Source organism: Aythya marila, assembly GCF_965140915.1.
Source record: "Aythya marila genome assembly, chromosome: 8".
Taxonomy (NCBI): domain Eukaryota; kingdom Metazoa; phylum Chordata; class Aves; order Anseriformes; family Anatidae; genus Aythya; species Aythya marila.
The window spans coordinates 22,931,064-22,949,218 of record NC_139049.1 but is presented as its reverse complement, the minus strand read 5'-3'; the positions used below and the strand labels follow the sequence as shown (position 1 = coordinate 22,949,218).

Genomic DNA, 18,155 nt, shown 5'->3' with positions numbered 1-18,155 from the left:
TTTATTACTTAGTCTTATTTTGTAGGAGCTGCTCAATAAAAGTTTGACCCTTTCTTCTACTTAAACGTTGTGGTAACATCTATATTATTAATTAACAATTAAAATGGGTTCCCAGTACACTTGCCAAAGAATTACTGTAGGATTGGAAGAGTCATCAGGATGGTACTGTGTGGCCTTCGCTTCCTGCAGCTGTCATGTGCAACTCTGAGGCAAAGGCGAGCATATGTGGGCGGTGAATTTCTTCACCTCTGTGGTGACAATTCAGCAATGATAGTCCTAGCTACTGGTGGCTGCATTTCTAGTGTAAGCGAGGTAAAGACGCTCTCAGAGATTTTAAGGTACAGCGTGTATATGAGGAATCCTTTGATACCAAATAAACTACCCCTCGCCTATTTTCCTTTTCTTCCCTTCCCTACCCCGTGCTCAGAAAAGAAAAATTCTTCAAGATTTGGCATTGTGTGGCTGATTGAGTCCTGCAAGCAGGTTTTGCTAACATTATTGCTAATTTCTTGTGGACCTCTGATCAGTTAAAACAGGGAGATTTCAGGTCTTTCCTGTCCCATAACATATCCTAGAAGAGGTGGGGCTCTATAATGCTTCATTTTTACTAAATATCTGCAGATCCTCTTCAGCGTGTTGTTTTTTCTTCATGTCACTTGCCGTTTAAACATCCCTCCCCACCCAGAAAACCAAGAAAATGAAGCTTCAGCACAACATGCTTCCTCATGGAGAACTATCTTGTAGCTGCCTGCTTTCTTCAGCTATTTTTGAGTTCTTGGCAAGCAAACAAATCCAAGAAAGGCTTCAAAGAATAACTTTTTATAGTTATATAACTTTTTTTTTATAGTTATAATTCAGAATAAGAGAAGAGATTCCTGAAACATTATTTTGAGACCAAAGAGGAAAAGTTTCAGGCTGAAGAAGGCCCCTGCAAAATTTTGAGAAACAGAATGGCTTTAGGAGCAGGTTATAAAAATACACGTAGTGATTACTGCTTTGCTTGTGTGGACCAAGGTGGACATTTAATGCTTTCTATAGGAAAAGTTGCAACTGAAGGCCATCGTAACTTCATGTTGTAGGGAATCCACATGTTTTGTCCAATACAATCGTTGTTCTTTGGTTTTACAGAGCTTTTAAAACTCCAGAGCTGAGTATGTCCCAGGTGGTAAGATCAGTCATTTCTGCTGACTGTAGAGGCCTTTTTCATCTTGGTGTTTGTGTGTAGAGAGTAATAATTGTGTGCTGATGACTTCTGGAGGTTAGAGGAAGGAGGTGAAATGGCCAGCTGAAGGAATAACAAGTAAGACACGCTTGGTGAGTCACCAGTTCAAATATAGCCCAGGAGGATAAACGAGTTACCCACTGTCTTTGTGGATTTTCTCAGCTTGTGGTCCAAAAAGGTGGTCTCCTAGCTTCCAGTGCTCAACATAATTGATAGTAGCCTGACACTACTAGCACTCGGAGAGCTTCTGCCAAGGTTTCACTTCTTTGGAGGTGAAACTCTTGATTCATCAGCCTGTTCCTTAGTAGTCATCTGAGTCACTGCAAGGAGAATCCTTTCTCTTGCTAGCCTATGCTGGACCTGTCCTGAAAGGAGCTTAATTACCACTTGTAGACGTGGAATGTGCTTAGTAAGAAAAGTTGTGTTTTGCTAGTGTGGTTGATGGTATTTCTAAGTAGAAGGGATACAGCATCACTTAGAGCTTATATCTGGGAGGGAGATGGGAAATCATGTTTATTTGTACATAAGTTTCAGTGGTATAAGAAATTGAACTCTTGTGGCAAATACTTGGTGAATGGATTTAGATGGCTTGTGCTTAACAATCCCCATACTACTAGAAGGCAGGGCAACAGTCATAAATGGTGTTAGAGGGGCCTCGAAGAATTTTAGTCAATTAAAGGAATACATTAGTAGCATGTAGTACTTCACTATTGGAAGGCAGCCTGAAGTGTCACTGATTTCTCCTCTTGTGTATTTAAACACACGGAAAGCTAAACACAGTGAGCATGCCAAGCAGGTTTTTCGCTTGAGGAAGATGTCAGTGGTATGTAGGCTTTGGGTTTTTTCCCTGTTGCCAGCATTTTATATTGTTTTAATTGTCCTCTGTCTTAAGTGGCTTTTGGTTTTAAAACCATTACTCAAGATGCAGTTTCTGTCTGTTTTGTTTTGATTTTTTTCACTAAAAGAATGGAATTGTTTATAGGTTGCACTAGAACCTTGGCCTTGTTTTAAATTTACAATTCTAACAGTTTTGAAAAGTCAGTATTGTTTTGAAGCTTTACTCAGGCCAGAAACTATGGCATATTTTTCTCAAGTAGTTTAATATCTATTCTCAGAGTCACAGAATGATTTAAGCTGGCATGGGCCTCTCTCCTTGCACGTAAATGTTTTAAGGAAGGTGAGGTAGAGGCTTCAATAGGTGTACAGCTCAGATGAGTTGCTGAGTGTTAGGCTGTCTCACTAGCTTTGAGCTGGTGGGCATGGATTTGCTGTGCTCACTTTGCATAAGACTGGGGACTGGGTGTTGCTTAGTATTCAACTAATCTGTGGCAGGTGGTTTGGTTCTGAAGCTATGTGAATCTGCAGTGCTTACTGCATGCATGTACTCACATACATCTCCAGCCTAGTTCCAGTCTCTCTGTCAAACCTCTCTGTTTTCTGACCACCTTCCTAATCTGGCAACTCCATTAGCTTCCATTCCGGGCACACAGCATCCTCAGATCTTGGGAGACTTGCACAGAAGCACAGGCTCTGGCGTCAGTTAGCGTGAGATGCTGCTGAACTTTCAGAGATCAGGTATGAGCCACTGCTGGAGTGGCAAAGAAATGTGCACACAGATTTCTTTGTTTTACATGCTGTATAGGCCTATGCTATTACATGGAAGGCAGTAATGTAGCATACAGTCTAGCATCTAGCCACTCAATAACTCTTTCCTAATCTTAAATTATTCATTGAACTCTGTTAAGTAAATTTATCTGAATTGCCAAGAGGTCAGGCTAAAATCTTGGTATAACTTGATGGATGTGTGTGTACAGGAAGAGTTGTACAGCTTGATAATTCCTTCTTGGAGGAAATGAAAGCCTTGACACCTGCGTGTAAAAAAAGATGAGGAAGGGAGAGTTACGTGGTGATTGGGTTATCTTGCAATTGCAGTGCTTTGCAAACAATAGCTGATTGTGGCTACAGAAGTTTTATGGCTATTATTCATATCGGTTGATAGCTTAAAAAGAAAAAGTGTACAGATTCTCTGCTGCCACAATTTGAAGTTATAGCTTTACGTGCCCTGGGCAAGATCTGACAGGCACTGGAGCTTTCTCAGGCTGAGGACAGGGCTGTGGCAGTGCGATAGCAGCACGTGCTCAGCGGTGGAGGGCTGGGCGATGTTCTTTCAGCCAGTAGCTGGAGGTGCTGTCTGCCCAGCTTGCCTCTCTGGCAGCCTTTGTCTTTCTCCTTGTTGGTGTACTACCCAGTCAGTCCTTCTGATCCCACCCCAAGTGCCTGGTGTGATTTTAGGTGTTTCATGGATCCAAGATTATACTTGAGCAGCCTTGGTTTTAAGAAGCTGTACACGTGGCATTTGGATAACTCTGAAATAGCTATAAAGGGCAAGGCCAGCTCCTTCAGTGGCATCTTTCTGTGCACCCAGCTCCTTCAGTGGCTTCTGCAGCCACGTTTGGTGAGTCCTTATCAACTGCTTCACACATCTCATCGCACAGATGCTGAGTGCAGACATGCATGAAGGTGCCCTGAAGCCTGAAATGCTTCCTGCGTGCTCAGAGTGGTGATGCCTGCACTGATGCATGCTGGAGATGTGGGTGCTAAAAAGCACTGTAAGAAAAATATCTTGACTGCTGCTTCAGCCCTTTTAAAAAGTGAATCCAAAGGAATTCTTTGAACTAGTGCACGTTTTCAGCTCAATTAATTTTTTATAGCCATGTTGGAAACCCTGGGAAAAAAATTTACTACGGAAATCCTTCCAGACATGTTAATTTTCATCTTGGGCAAGATAATTGCTATTGGACGATTTTGACATGTCTGTAATGGCTTATTGAATCTGGCACTGCTGTTTTTACCATCAACCACAATTAATTGTTTAGAGACAAGAATGCTGTTATGTAGCAGTTGGAAAAACACTTTTTTCTTCCTAGCACGGTGTCCTTTTGCACTCTGAAACTCGTATTAATGAAAGCCTGTGGCTTTGGAAGAGATTTTTTTCAAAAGTTCCTCTGTGATAGCTGAAAACTTTCCTTCCCTGCTTTTCCTCCTGATAGCAGTAGTTTAGGCAAAATGTAAATGCAGTGAGTGGTTTCAGGCTGTTGGAGACCTTCTCTTTGTAGTATTTTTGGCTTTTGGCGATGATTGGGAAGATATTAATAGCTTAAAATTCTTAGAATTGTTAAAATTGTGCTGTTATCCTTCTACAAGGGAGGAAGATAAATTCTTTAAGAGGAAAGGTCCTTCTGGCATACAGCTTTCACAAGCAGAGTCTATCATTAGTGAGGTTTTATTGAAGCTTCTCCCTATTCCTTTCCTCTTTTTTCCTCCCTCAGTTCTTAGGCACCTTTCTGTGGAAAGCCCTTGGCCCTAGAATGGGAAAAAACAGGTAGACATCACTTAGGTTTCCTCTTCTAAACCTTTACAGCAACTATCATGGGCATACAACTCCTTCCAGATAGCAACTGGACACTCAGAGTTTTAAAAAGCCCAGGAACACCATTCCTTCCCTGCTTCCTCCTCACACCACGTCCTGTAACACATGCTAAATCCCTGGTGTTATTACACGAGTGTGACTTGTATTATTTGGATAGCTTCAGTTTTTCTCCTGTAGCACTACAAATATTTAACTGTTTTGGTGTTCACAGTAGGCTAGCCCATCAACCCAAGAGAACTTGGTGTCTTCAGAGCTCTATTTCCTCTTAACAGTCATTCTGCAAATATTCTGTACTGCACAGGAGTTGCTGCCTGTTTAGGTATCGCCTCTTTTCCAGCTCTTATTATTGATAAGAAGGCTCTGGTGGTTGTCCCTCAAACAAGGGAATAGCTGCAGTGATCAGTTGGTTAGCCCGGGCTTTGAGATAACTGAAGAGAAGGTGAAAGGTGTGTTAAAGGTGGCAATAAGAAAAATAAAATAAAATAAAATACTCCTAATGCTGTTGGAAAACAATAATAACATCATACAGCAAGGCAGAGTAAATAGAGCTCTAAATATATTTTTGCATGTAGTCTGTAAAGTTATTTTTAGTAGCTGCCCAAACTATTTGAGAGAGGAATCTGCTGCTGGCATGCGTTCTTTGCAAATAATGGAAGAATTCTGTTACTTCATATGTGGTACTCAGTCTCAGCACTGAAGAGACTGCACAGACAATCCATACTGATAAAAAGCTCCAGATCACCTTGTATTCCTTAATATCTTGTGTTTTTTATTAGCTACCCATGCTTATTGAAATGTTCCTTAATGTCAAGGCACCTGCTACTTCTGACGGTAGTATTGAAAAAAGAAAACTCAAGAAGGTGAACAAGAAAAGCAGGGGGCGGGGAAGCTATAGAGATGTTCTGGTCCTGTGTCTCTCCCCGGATTTGATCTCTAGCTCTGGTCTAGTTTGGTCTCGTGCATACATAAAACATCTTGAGTGTATTGGAGGTTTCAGGCACTGTGTCACGTTACTTCGTGGTTGCATGGAACTGGCAACTGTGGTGACTTTCTGGAGGAATGAAGTAAGCAACCGTGAGGCTTTCTCTTGGAGAGCTTTGAGAGTATACCTGTTACTTCTAAGAGCCTTTGTTTTTGGAGGAATGAATCTTGATACAGAGTAGTGTATAAAGGTGGGATTTACTTCAAAATTTCCTTTTTCTGTAAAAAGGATTAACATGCTGTGATGCCAAAGGGTATCTTCCAGCTGACGTTCAGCAGCCAGCAGCTGGCATTAAAAGTCTCCTAGGTCTCGGATGCTGCAGAAGGTCTGTTGTTTAAACTTTGTAAGAACTCTAAGTATGTGTGAAATTCTGCAGATTAAATTGATCCTTGTGATCTCTCAACCAATGAATAGCGTGACCTGTGGATTAATACTGTAATAAATCTCTGCTTACATGCCTTTTTCTTTTTGTCCTTAGTTCAGATTCTTTTTGTAGCATTCATTGTAGCTTCAGCTTCATTTTACAGCCTTTCCTGTATGAATGGGAAGATGAGTTGTTACAGTGGGGCTGTAATGAGGCCAGTGCTCAAAAATGCAACGTGCAGAGGCAATCTGGGCCTTTGCATTTATAAAACCCAAGCACCAGACATGTAAACTTAGCCTTAACAGAAAGAATTTCAGAGGCATCAGGTCCTCTGTTAAACTACGGTTACTTTATACCCCTCCTGGATTTAGTATCAGAACTAAATGTATTCAGTTCCAGGAAGGTATGCTCTAATGACAGGAATGGTTACATGCTGTAAAACTAGAGAACCTTTGGATATTACTTGCTTGATTCTTTTGCTCCTTTTGGTGTAGGACTTGAAGTGCAGGCAGCACACATCTGTGTTATTTCCTCTGTTAATTTAGTTGTTTGGGTTCATTAGCTTTTCCCCTACAGGAGTCATTAAGAGTCGGGCCTTGTGTATGCCAGCTTCGAGGTCAAGAGAAAACCATTCATCTGGGCCTCGGGGATTTGACCTGTAGAGAAAAGTAATGGTAACCTTGTCTGATACAGAAGTAGTTGTATTCTCCCCTAATGACTGGGGACTCTATGAGAAGTTCACTGTAGAACCTGAGGAGAAGAGTAAGGGTCATGGCAGCACAAGCAGAGGTTAAAGCAGATCAGGAAATAACTCTAGTGTTAGGAAGACAAGGCTAGTCTGTAATATATAAGGTGAGAAATCATTCCTTTTTGTTGCAACTTTTTTTTTTTTTTTTTTCCAGCACAGAAATAGAATGCCTGCATCACACAACGTCTGTTAGGACTGTTCTGTCTGCATGGTGCTTTAGGTTTCTGTTCTTGAGAAACAGCACTCGTTATCTCACTGAAGAAAAAATGCTACAAACTCATAGGTGCCTTGAAATGTCTTGTTCATTTACTATCATCTATTTTTAAAAATACAGAACTGGAGTATTTTACTTTTCACTTCGGGGAGAGAGTTCAAGTGAACCTAAAAGTTGCAAAATCTCTGTTACTATGTGCCTGCATACTGGTTATGGCCTGTATAACCAGTATGTATGGCCTGTGAATATGGGCTCAATCTTCCTCAGTTAAAAAAGCCCCCAGAAACACAATGTGTACAGAAAGATGGGTCCACTGACTGTGCTTCCTACTTCTTTGTGTGTGGACACCAGTAATAAGTTAGGAAGAACTGAAGGCATCACTTTTGTCATTCAGCAGCTGCCTTGCTGAAAGGAAACAGACATAGGTAACGGGGACCTCTCTTAGAGCCAAAAAGTTAGGAAGTTACTGTTTATGTTCTGAGATGAATGTTTATAGCATGGCAAACCAAGTCTCTAGCAATATCTTTTTGAAACTTTAAAGACCCTATATTTTTGAAGTCCGAAGCCTTTGGATATGCTTCAGATTTCTTCTATCAAAGTATCATTGTTAACTTTTCCTTAAGTTACTGTGACCAAAAATTAAAAAAATCTAAATCTGACTGTTAGGTACTTGTATGTATGTAAATAAAATCTGTTATTTCAATAACTTTGTTCAGGACAGTGTAGACCTTGTGCTTTTGCTTGTTCCTATACAGCTTGCAAAACAATTTCTAGTATATCTTTAATCCTTTTCAGATGAAGGTTTCTTTATAAACTTACTGTAGTGCAGGCGCAGCTCCCTTCATCTCTTTTGATTGCTCACAACAGAATTTTAAAAACACTTATCAACACATGAGCTATATTCGGTCTTAGTTTTTCAGTCGTCATGGTACATGTATGTAGACTGTCAGTTTCAGTTTTGCTGTAACAGTTTACTTAGGCTCTCAGTTTAATTTATAAAAAGTTGCCGAGAGTGCATTCAGCCAATGTGGATTGATGCTTGTTGACCAGCTCTACCTCATACTTTCCCTGTGCTGTGCAAGGCATCATATTGTTTCATGTTCAAAGCTGGCTCCTTTTTCCCATGGATTCATCCTGTTAAGAGGAGTACAGTGTGTCTCTCTTCAACTTGAGAGATTCACATGTGAAAGGCTTAATGTATCTGACACTTCCCAGCTTGCAGAATTGAAGAGACCCATTCCTGTGCCATTGATCCTCGTCAAGAAGTACGGGTAGCTGTATAAGCAACCGTAACCTTATGCAGTATTAACTGGAGGATGGTAGATTGACCAACGATGCTGTTGGGGGGGACGGGTGTCTGCCTCAACTATATTTTTGGAAAGGTTGCATGAAAAAGAAGAAGAAAAAATTCTACTGATAAAAGTTAAAAGCAATCCCAGCTCCTCTGCATGTGCCAGTGGGTGCAAAATTAAATCTGAACGTGGTATATGAAATAAGTAAATTAATTACTAGACTGCTCAAAGTAAGATGTTAAAGTTTGTAGACAAGGGAGGGTTGTGCTGGTATTTGGAAAATATCACACTGCTTAAACCTTATGCACTAACTTTGAGTCCATGAATTATTTTGTAACACAAAAAAAACCTCTGAGACTGCAAAGTTATTTCACAGAAGACAAAGTACATATTCTTTACTTTGTTTATATTATTTTCCTTGGGAACCGAATATTTTTGTGAATTAGTTAGAAGGAAAAAAAGAGTTCAGTCCGAAACACAGCTTGATGTTCTGCACATACCAATAAAGTCCATTTAAAATCACACGAGGGGGCCTGGCTTTCAGTGATAGGAGGCAGGAAATGTAGTGTTCTGCCTTAAATTCCATCTCCACTTCATACTCGTGTACCCTGATGTTGTGGCATGCGTGGTGTGCCTGACCCTTTCATTCTTTCTCCAGCAGAATTGTAACAGGCCTCCGCAGGAGTTTCAGCTACGTCTGTTTGATCTGTAGTTTGGCAATTTTGAGTGTTTAAATGTCATAAGTCAGGTTCTTGAAATACATGTAAAGGACTTTATTTAAGTTTGGTGGTGTTCCTTTTTTTTTTTTTTTTTTTTTTTCCTGCATCCAATAGCTATTTACTTTTTTCATGAATGCAGCCAGACAAGATGGTTGGCTTTCAGTGATCAAAGACCTAGAGTTTCCAGAAAAATACTAACCAACAGAGGATTTTCACCTTAATTTTTGGGTTGCTTATCCCAAGATAGTCCTATGGACTGCAGTCTGCTGTGGTGCAGCTGCAGTTTGACTGGAAGCTAAATGCAGCTGTACCTGGTTGCAGTACTGCTCCTGAGAACAGGAGGAAGATTTAGTTCATTAATTTTTGGCTGGAGGAAGCTTTAGTTAATTAATTTGTGTGTTTTCCTGCAGCTGTGGTTAGACCAGTTCCCCAAGATGCATCTTTTAAGGATTCATTTCTTACCATATAGACATGCAGAATTAGAATAGTAAGTAGCAGACGTTCAAGTGGGTCCTTGCTTTACAGAAGGACGGAATTGATTCTAAAAATCTCGGCTGCAGAAAATAAAGCTGATAAAAACATTGGCTTCTGGAGGACACAAGCTGGCCTTACAAGCTCTGCCTCACGAAGTGCTTGCAGGCAGATGGGTTAAAGGAAAAACCTGCTTGGGTTGCTGGTGGCCAGGTAAGCTAAGCACCCTGGGGACAGCTCTCCAGAGAATGCCAGTCCTTTTTGCAGTTCTGGCTAACCAAGGACAGAAGGGTGGGTCTCAGAAGTTCAGAAGTACAAGTACTATAATCAGAAACCCTAAAGAAATCCTCATTTAAAGACAGAAACCAAGACTTTGAAAATATGTATCTAACTTTAGGTACCCAGTCTGTATTTATGCGTGCAGGTGGCTAGATCAGAAGTGATGAGCAACCGGTTGTTTCAGTGAGAACTTGCGAACGTGCAAGCTTTTGAATTCCAGTCATTTTCTTAAATGCCTGTGTATGGGGTTAAGAGCTCATGGTTAAACTCTCACTTTCAGCAACGCAGGCTTTAAGTTGTTTTTTTTTTTTTTTTTTTACACTCCCAGGAGGATGATTGACTTGTTTTGTCACTTCTGAGCCTGTAACAGTGCATGATGAACCTTTTTTATTTATTATTTTGAGATAGATGCCTCCAAATATTCTGTGTTCTGAGGAAGGCTTGCTAAATATCCTGCTGGTGGTAACCTCTTCCTCCTTCTTAGAATGTTTCAGGGATAGGAGAAAGTAATATAAGAGGCAGATAAATATTAAATTGGAGACAGCAAGCTGCATTGTCTCTTTCCCTTTCTCTCTTCCCTTCCCTGTAGTTGAGTGTGGGGGGTGTTGTGTGGTTTTTTTTTTTGTATTGCTGTTTTAACACGAATTTTAAACCTACTGGTCCATTTACCATTGTCTCTAGCAAAAAAAAAATAAATAATAAAAAGCATTCTTTAACTGCAACTCCTGCCATTCCTGTATTGTTACTTTCTGGTATCTTGGAAGTATGTTTAGGTTAATTCATAAAGCTTGCATATTCTCACTCTTATTATGGGGGAGGAGAACTGAATATTGTCTTGAGGACTAGATTTTCTTGTTACGTGTGCATATAAAGACATGAAGTTCAATTAAATATTGTGATGCTGGCTCTTTAACATTTTGCCTGGGATTTTTTTCCCTTGTATATATTTTTAGTAAGTTCAGTTTCTAGTGCTTTCTCTTCCTTTCCTTCCTCTCTCACCCTGGACCCCAGGAAGCATACTCTTGAATTAACAAGTGTGTTGTAATTTCACTTCCTTCATTGCACTTCACTTGTCAGTGATTGGGACCATTCAAAATAGGGTTGTATGAGAGAGTTTTTAAGGTTTGCCTTTGCACAGCACTGTTTATAGGGGATCCTGATGCATTTTGTAATTCCCAATGAAGTGTCTGTTGACATTGGAGGGCGCTCATTGTGGCACAGCTGGAGCGTTGAGGCTGGGAAAAGCACTCTGAAACAGCTCAAAAACAGTATTTTTGGGCAGAATTCAAACAAAGTTTGCACCTTGAGGGGTTGTTGTGTACAGTAACTTGGAGTCAGTAGCTCCTTGGAGCTATTTTTACAGACTTACATAAAGCAAACAGGTTATTTATCTGGAATTTTGCAGGCATATATTCCATGGGCTGATGCTGCTCGTATCTTTGTGGGGAAGGTGAGAAAAATCTTATTTAAGTAAGAGGCTTCTTGTCAAGGGCTACAACATGTTTCCAGGCAGAACCGAGTGCATAGTGTGTTTGATATGGGGCGAGCTTTCTGCTCTTGAACACAAGTGTTACTGTCGAGATGTCGTTTCTCTTGCCGGTGTCAGCAGCAAGGTACTTTCTCTTCTGTGCCTGTGTGATAATTTATGCCGTTGCTAGCTCGCCGTATCACAGATTGTCATTTGCATTGAAACCAGCCTGTGCTTCGGATCCGAGTGGTGTGACTTCAGCTGACAAATGTGCCGTTCTGTGTTAGGCCTTCTCTGCTTTCTGTTTTTCCCACTAATATAATTGCAGGAAAAAGTGGTTATCAAGGTCGGTTTGCATAGATATAGTGGGAGTGTTTTCCGGTTCCAACAAAATAAATTTAGTTCCTGAAGTGCTTCAAACCTGGGTATGAGTAAGCGAATGCCCATAAACCTGACTTTGTTAGTATGGGTTGAGTAGTGCCTTGCTGCGATGTGCCTGCAGTTGAAGTCTCACAGTAATCTGTTTCTAGAAGCAGACAAGCAAACAAGTGTTCAACTTTGATTGAAAGGAATGACAGAAAGGGATAAATTGTGCTTGCTGACCATAAGAGCTGCTGGACAGAGCAGAGAATAAAGGAGGATGGAGCTTGCCATGTTTGTTTTCCTGCCAGCCCTTAAACGTTCGGAATGCCACAGATGGGTTTTGTGAACGCTCCTTCCCGAGTGGTGCGTGTTAATTCTTGGTTGCCCTATAAAACGAGCTGTGCCTGTACAAGCCTTTTCGGAAGGAGGCGACAGTGGATCCGTCGCTGCAGCACCTGACACAGCCCGGGACGTGGGGTGAGGCCTGCTGCGCTTCGTGGCTTCTGGGCCCGAGCTCTGGTGGTAACCGTGTGGTGGCAACTGCATGAAGAAGCTTGCCCTCTCTCTGAAGAATAGCTGACACCTCTTAAAGCAAGCGTATTTTTATGCTGTAACAGTTAACACTTTCAAAGAAAAAGCAATTTAGTTCTTTAGTCAAAATATGTATGGGTTGGAAAGCAGAAGAGAGATTTACTTTAGGCTACAGACTCTTTTTCCCTTCAGTTTTCAGCAACTGAGGAGTGGGAAAGAAAAGTGCCCTTTGGAAGAAGAACTGTTTTTTTTTTATTTTTTATTTTTTTATTTTTTATTTTAATCAGGCCGTTCTGCCTAGCCACTTGAGACCTTCTGGTCTCTCATTAAAAAGTTTTGAGCTTTGTTCTGCAATGTGGTCGCTTCACCTGCATGTTCTGACCATGTCCACATGGTGTTATTTTCCCAGGCAATATCAATTCACCTGCTGTCCAAGAATACAGCCCAAATTAAACATCCAACTTGTTCTGCTTTAACATTTATTTTGTTAGGTGCCATCAATGTGATAGGTGCTCAGTGGAAACGGAAGGTTACTGCTCAGAGGCGGTTGGCCAAGGTGGTTTTGTAGACCTTTAAACTGGCCGCTTCCTAAGCAGAGGTGTGTGAACAGACTTCAAAACCAATTAAATTTAATCTGGTTAGCAGTCTCAGTGTACCAACTTGTATCTCATACGGTAGTCCTGAACATACCGATACTGTTCTGGTTCCAGTTTCGTACAGTTGAAGCTGATGAAACCAGATGGGGGGAAATTAGGAAATTTCCAGGCCTCCCCCTGTAGCTGATCATGGCATCTGGGGCAGAAGGACATTTGCTTGTTGTTATTTCGCTTGCTGGTCTCCCTTTGGAGACTCTCTGCAGTCACTGTGCAGTCTGGCCTTTGCTCTGACATCTCCCTCCTTCTCTCGCCTCCATGTTGAAGGTGTCACACGGCTCTAGTTTCTCTTTATTCCTGTTTCTCTGCCTGCTTTCTTCACTGAGCTTCTCCACCATATTCGTCCTCTGTCTCAGTATTTGTCTTGCAGTGTTCAGTTCCCCAGAACTCATTCTTTGCTTAACCTCGTTTGGTTTGTCATCTTAAATGTATTCTCCACTCCTACTTTTCTTAACCACTTACTGCATTGCCTTTGTCAACATTTGGGCCACCGTAGAGGGGTGTCTTGTGGTTATTTGTTGCTTTTTAAACAGAAGGCAGTGACATTTAAAGCAGAGTAAATAGTAGGCCAACTTTTTCTGGCTTTCCTGTGCAGTATCTGGTGACTGACACTAGACCTAAAACAGCATTAGTTTTCAAAATAGTGTTGAAAACTCTTTTCAGCTCACTTCCTTCTTCCCCCTCAGACTTGGTGATGTTTGGAGTCTTTGGTTTTGAGCTCCAACTGCTGGAATCATGTGGATCTGATGTCTTGTCTTTGCAAGCTTCTAGTTGTCCTATTAGTGTGTTCAAGACTTTATTTTGAAGGCTGAAAACTGAAGGTTCAGTATTAATCTCTTGAAGTTAAACATGTAATGCCATGTGCAAGTACCATTACATTTTGAATTTAATTCCCCTTCTCACACTTGAGTCTGATAACATGACTGCAAGTGTTTGCAAGGAAGCAGTCCTATTATCCTATCCCTAGGTGAAAATGTTTCCAATGACAGTTGTGTGAGAAAGGGTTATACCGCTGCTTTTGCCTTTTGCTGCATTAAGTGATGATACCTGAAGCCTCTACAAAGCTGTCTGATCTAGGGAGCACCCACGCTTGGCTGAGCATCTGGGTAACTTGTCCTTCAGAGATGCTGCTGGCCTCTTTCCTCATAAGGTTTGGGAGAGATGTAACTTGCAGCTTTGCTGAACTTCCATTCTAGCAACGAAAGCACATAGCTCATACCACGGATAATCTTGAAGACAGAGTGTTTTTGTGACCTAAAATGCCACAGTCTTTTAAACTGTAGTTGAATCTGCTATGCAGAGCTCTTGTAAATACAAAAATAACCTGGAGTGGTTACTTTTAGACTCTGGCAACCAAATAACCTGACTGTTGGTCTCCTGTTGCATGACAAAAAGCTAGCAGTGGGAATAATGGGTGGCTGTGTCACTGCAACTTGATAATACAGAGTCTGAGAAGCTCTGAACACTGTGCCATTTAGCTGTGAGGTCTCTCTATGACACGCAGCGTCCTTTGCTTCCATTCTTGTAGCCTGATCAGATCTCTCCTCCAATTGCTTGTGTGCTTACGCAATGCCCGTTGTTGTAGCAGAACAATGCTGTGAGATGGTGTGTGTGCTGTAACCTTACTGGGTTTTGTCTGAAAGTACCAGCCCTGAAATGTCTCAGGGACAAAACAGAATCCAGTATTCTCTAAGGGAGAGGTGCCCTTGCTATCCTTTAGGATATTCTTACCACACAGAGCTGTTTGTGCTATTAAGAGATTGAGAACAAGCATTTTTCTTTCAGTTGCACCGGCAAATAGAAAATAATCTTTGCAATTTTGTGTCTACACCGAAAAGGCATTGTTGAAGGGCTCTGAATAAAACCAGCCATCAGGCAGGCTGTGTGCATTACCAGCCCGAATGATCGGAGGAATTGGGTTACTTCTGTGACACTGGGGGCACACTGACCTCTGGGTGGCACTTGCCTTAGGGACAATTCAGGACTCTGCACGCAAAGGTTACCTGCTGGCCAGCTACCATCTGAGATCAACAAGTCTTACATGCTGCCTATAGGAAAATCGTAGATTGGCTGTTTGCTTGATGATTAGCCTGCTATGCATCGTAGAAGAAATTAGAGCCCCAACTGGAGCTCTCATCTCTAGTAAATGAGCTCTGAGGGCCTCCTGTCAGAAACTGCCGGGTTGTGTCTGTGCTAGAATCGGGTTTGGAGCTGACTTCTGCAGCTTGTGCATCTGCATCCCCTGTGTATCTGTTGTTTTTACCCAGCCTGTGCTAGAATGCAGTCCTTGTGGTTAAGACGGGTGAATGACCTTGCAAGCTAATTTGCCTGGAAAAGTACTGGGGGAATAGATATTAGATGTACTTAACTAATACGGGAGCAATGGATTGAATCAGGAAGCTTACTTAATTGAAAAGGAGAGCATGAGAATAGTCAAAATAGCAGGTAGCTATCGTTGTCATTTCTCGGTATGTATTTCAATGCTCTTATGGGGTGCTTCTTTTATTTATTAGCACTTCTGGAGCACTTGTTGTGGTATTACATAGCCCTAACCAAAACAAAAAGCCAGGTCAGTGATCCCCTTCACCCTTGGATTCTCTCGTGGATGAATTAGAGTATGGCAGTGTTAAATGTATGGCCTGTTACTGCCCAGAGAGGTGAAATGGTCTGAGGTGGTCAGGAAGCATCACTTCAGAACTGGGGTTACTGAGCGAGATGTTTTTTAGGGCTTTTGTTCCAAGTTGGTCAATATTGTTTTGGTTGGAGCATAACTGCCTGAGAAGTACCATTTGCACCCTTCAAAGGAAAGTCAATGATTTATATGAAATTAATGTAGAGATCTCTTATTCTCTATTCTTTTCCTTAAGTGTACTAGCATTTTATGATATAAAAATAAATTTTTAAAAATTTATATTGAGCAATGTTTTTTCTTGAGTACTGTAAGGTCATCTGGCTCCCTTAGGGCTTCAAGTAAAAGCACTGAGAAAGATCAAAGTTGGAAAAGCTCAAAGCAGCATTATTTCCAGCCCCAGGTCAGGTTGGCTGCAGCTATGTCTAGTTGAATCTTGAAAATCTCCACGGATGGTGATTGCATAGCCCTGGGTGGCCTGTTCCAGATCTGCTCCGCTCTCCTGACACACGACCTCGCAGCACGAGGGCCAGGTTGTTTTGGGTCCCTGGCTTGAGCCGGCCTGGGATTTCTTGGTTCCAGTGTATTCGTGAAATCAATGCCCTCTCCCAAACCGGGTAAAGCTGTGCCAAACATTTGATGTTATCGTTAGTGTATGAAGTCTTGTTTGCTTTGATTGCAGAGAGGGACCAAGAAGGCATTTTATTTTTGCAAAATGATATGCACTGAGCACAAATTTCTGAGCAATTATCTCTACTTTAGCACAAAAGAGATTAGTTCTGATAACTTTTTTCTTTTTTTTTTTTTTTATGCTATTTAAGGACAGGACATTTCAAAATATTGGTCATGTTCTCTAGAATTCAAGAGCTTTCCTGCACCCTTTCTCCTGCTGTTAGTCTAATGCAAAAGATAGGAAACAGGGTCTTGAAGTGGTAGCAAGAAGCTGAAATTGCTAAATATTGAAGCGTTTCCTAGACCCAGGCCCCTTTATGAGATTGCCTCCTTTGATATAAGAAGGTAGTTGATATCTGCTCGAAAATCTGGCCCAGGCTGGAGCTGTCAGCTGCCTCTGATGAACATTTGAATACGAGGAAGTATGTCTTCTACTTGCCCTTTGCCTGGGTGGTTGCTCAAGGGCGAAAGGTAGACGCGCAGCACTGTGATCAGGGCAAAGGTTCCTATCTAGGAGGAGAAAAATGCTGAGGGAGAGGATGCCTTTTGCCCCCTGCCCCCACGTGCTCAGCGTGTGCTTCCCAGCTTGTCCAGTGAGAGCTGGGAAAGGATTCGGCAGAGCTTCTGCGAGAGGAGGACGAGAGAGGTCGTGTCCTGGGTTACCAGTGAGACGTGCAGCTCACAGGTGAGCCTGGTTCCCAGGGGATGTGGGGTGTAGCTGAGGGGAGTGCGGGAGGTGAGTCTTGACCCACACGCCAGCAGAGGCTGAGCCTCCGTGTGCCCTTTCCTGCCTAGAGTAGTGTGGGGAGCTCAGCTACATCCAGGCTGCACGGAATGTGGTTCCTGTTTGCCTTCTGCATCTGAGACACAAAGAAGTCCAACAAAATACAGCTGAATTCACAGTTTCAGAAATAACGGGCTGCATTTACAGTTTCAGCTTTAACAAGATGATGGTGGCATATGCAGAGCCTCGTAAGGAAGTGTTGGAGAACCCTCTGTGACAGAGGAGCGCAGCTGGTGCAGCCAGCCTCAGTGCTCTGTGCTTGGACCAGGCTTGGGAGGCAATTATCCTGTCTGCTTCACTTGGATTTTCTTGAGAGAACTGACTGCGTTGCTGCCAGCTTTCCCTTCTGGCCTGACCTAGTCTCTCTGCTTTGTGGCTAACAAGGGAGTGAAACCAGAAGCTGCTCAGACACAGCACAGAAGTTATTGTGGCATAAGGGATCTATACATGAAGCACAAGTCCACTGCTGCTTTAATGATTATTTGAGAAGCAGTGGAGCTGCTGTGTCTTAACCCAGGATTACATTACTTAGCACTGTTCGGCTGATGATTTGTTTCACAGTCTCTTACAGCATTTATCGTAGAGTTAGTGCATGTTCCTTCTCCTGAGGGTTTCCATTTGATGTAGTACTGAATGTAGTGGGAATCAGGTTGCTGATTAGGGCTTGTAGATACAGCAATAAAAAAGCCTAACTTTACAGTAACATATTGTGATGTTTTTCTTTGGTGCTGCTTCAGTTTAGGGAATTGATATCTGGGAACTCGATCAGGCTCCACGACCTACATTTGGATACTTAGCCCTCTCCTTGTTTTGTTCTGCCCGAGAGCCAGCTCTTCATCTTTTTTTCATTTACGTTCCTCACACTGAAATGAGAGGGTGATATTATGTTGTATGTGTTTCTGAAGGGTCTATTTCAATACCAGCATTTAAGTATTATTAGTTGATGCAGTGGTAGCTGTTGCATGCATCTTTAACATGAAAGTATTGGTAGAGGTGGGGAAGGGAGATGTTTTCAGCCTCTCGTGGTCTGCAAACTTCCTGCCTGCGTAGCCTTAAGGGAAAATAAAAAGTTTTTAGTGTACATGTATAGTTGAGCTGAAGATGCTTGTATAATGATGAATCTTACATTCCTGATTATATCTGAAATTAATCAATTACAAATGTTGTTTTGTCTTTTCAGTACATCAACTATGGTAACCTGGAGCAGCTATTAGACAGTAACCAGCATTTGCCCTGGACAGTGAGGGTGAAATTGGCTTATGACATTGCTATGGGAATCAGTTATCTTCACTATAAAGGCATTTTTCATCGAGACCTTACATCCAAGGTACCGT

The 18,155-nt window shown here is 41.8% G+C and overlaps 1 protein-coding gene across 2 annotated transcripts in view; it reads left to right on the top strand.

Annotated features, from left to right (window-relative positions):
- Positions 1 to 18,155, top strand: part of TESK2 (testis associated actin remodelling kinase 2) — a 75,819-nt gene that overhangs the window by 34,180 nt on the left and 23,484 nt on the right. Inside the window, exon 5 of one of the 2 annotated variants that reach the window (XM_082765682.1) lies at positions 18,002 to 18,148. The exons of the other annotated variant lie outside the window; for it this stretch is intronic. Coding sequence (XP_082621808.1) covers positions 18,002 to 18,148 — 147 coding nt within the window. The remainder of the gene's footprint in view (positions 1 to 18,001; positions 18,149 to 18,155) is intronic. 2 annotated transcript variants of the gene reach the window in all.